This window comes from Erinaceus europaeus, unplaced genomic scaffold, assembly GCF_950295315.1.
Source record: "Erinaceus europaeus unplaced genomic scaffold, mEriEur2.1 scaffold_485, whole genome shotgun sequence".
Lineage (NCBI taxonomy): Eukaryota > Metazoa > Chordata > Mammalia > Eulipotyphla > Erinaceidae > Erinaceus > Erinaceus europaeus.
In genome coordinates this window covers 14175-15000 of record NW_026647207.1, presented here as the reverse complement: position 1 = coordinate 15000, position 826 = coordinate 14175, and the positions used below count along the sequence as shown (strand labels likewise).

The 826-nt window shown below is 62.0% G+C and overlaps 1 protein-coding gene across 4 annotated transcripts in view; it reads right to left on the bottom strand.

Moving 5' to 3' along the window:
- The window catches only part of ETNPPL (ethanolamine-phosphate phospho-lyase), a 53022-nt gene extending 52743 nt beyond the window's left edge, over nt 1–279 (bottom strand). For 3 of the 4 annotated variants that reach the window (XR_009547897.1, XM_060183809.1, XM_060183811.1), the window contains exon 1: nt 123–279. Coding sequence is in view for 3 of the 4 variants with exons in the window: in XM_060183809.1 (XP_060039792.1) it covers nt 123–178 (56 nt within the window). In the remaining variant the exon portion in view is untranslated. The remainder of the gene's footprint in view (nt 1–122) is intronic. The other variant, XM_060183810.1, reaches the window with a different exon arrangement.
- Between the last annotated feature and the right edge of the window lie 547 nt (nt 280–826).

Below are 826 nucleotides of genomic sequence, written 5' to 3'. Positions count from 1 at the left end.
GCGGCCGGCGTGCCACGTGCACAGGTGCGGCTGGGGGGCGCCGCTTGGTCCCCGGGAGCCGCGGTCTCCCTCCAGCTCCTTGTCCCCGCCCTCCAGGTCCCAGCCGGGCGCCGGCGCTTTACCCGATGTGCCTCGTCCGCAGGGACAGCGTGTCCCGCTTGCTGTACAGCTCGGACATGGTGACGGGCCCCCGGGGTCTTTTCCGCCGCGGCCGCCGGAGGTCCCTGGTGGCGTCTGCTCGCCGGAGCCATCGCCCTTTTATAAGCGGTCCGACTCGGCCTGGGCCCGGCCAAGCCCCACCCTCCACGTCCCCTCCTCCGCCTGTCCCGCCCGCCCTCCGCCGCCTCCCCTGCACCCAGGGACTGGCTTCGGCCACCTCTCAGAGGCAGGTGCTCCTGGTGCGGCACCAGATCCCAGCCGGCAGGGGTAGGGCCGAGTCACACGCCGCTAGGAGAAATACCGAGGGGCCCCGCCTCTTCTTTGCGGGGAGCTCGGGTGCACCTTGCACGCTGCTGCTGGGGAGACAGCTGCATGCTCATTGCAGAAGGACTTCCATGCCCGAGGCTCTCCAGGCCCAGGGTCCATTTCCAACACTCCTCTAAGCCGGAGTTGAGCTGTGCTCTGATATATATATATATATAATGATAATAATAATAGTCAAATGAAAGGATAAACTGTGTGATTTAGAAAAACAGTATTTTAAAGATTTTTTTTCCCCCTAGCTCACTCTGCCCAGGCGAGCCTGACAACATGTGAATCAAGTTTTCTCTCGTTCCTTCTCTCCTCTCTCTCGGCCCACGTGTACTCCCATATGTGGGTGTTCTTA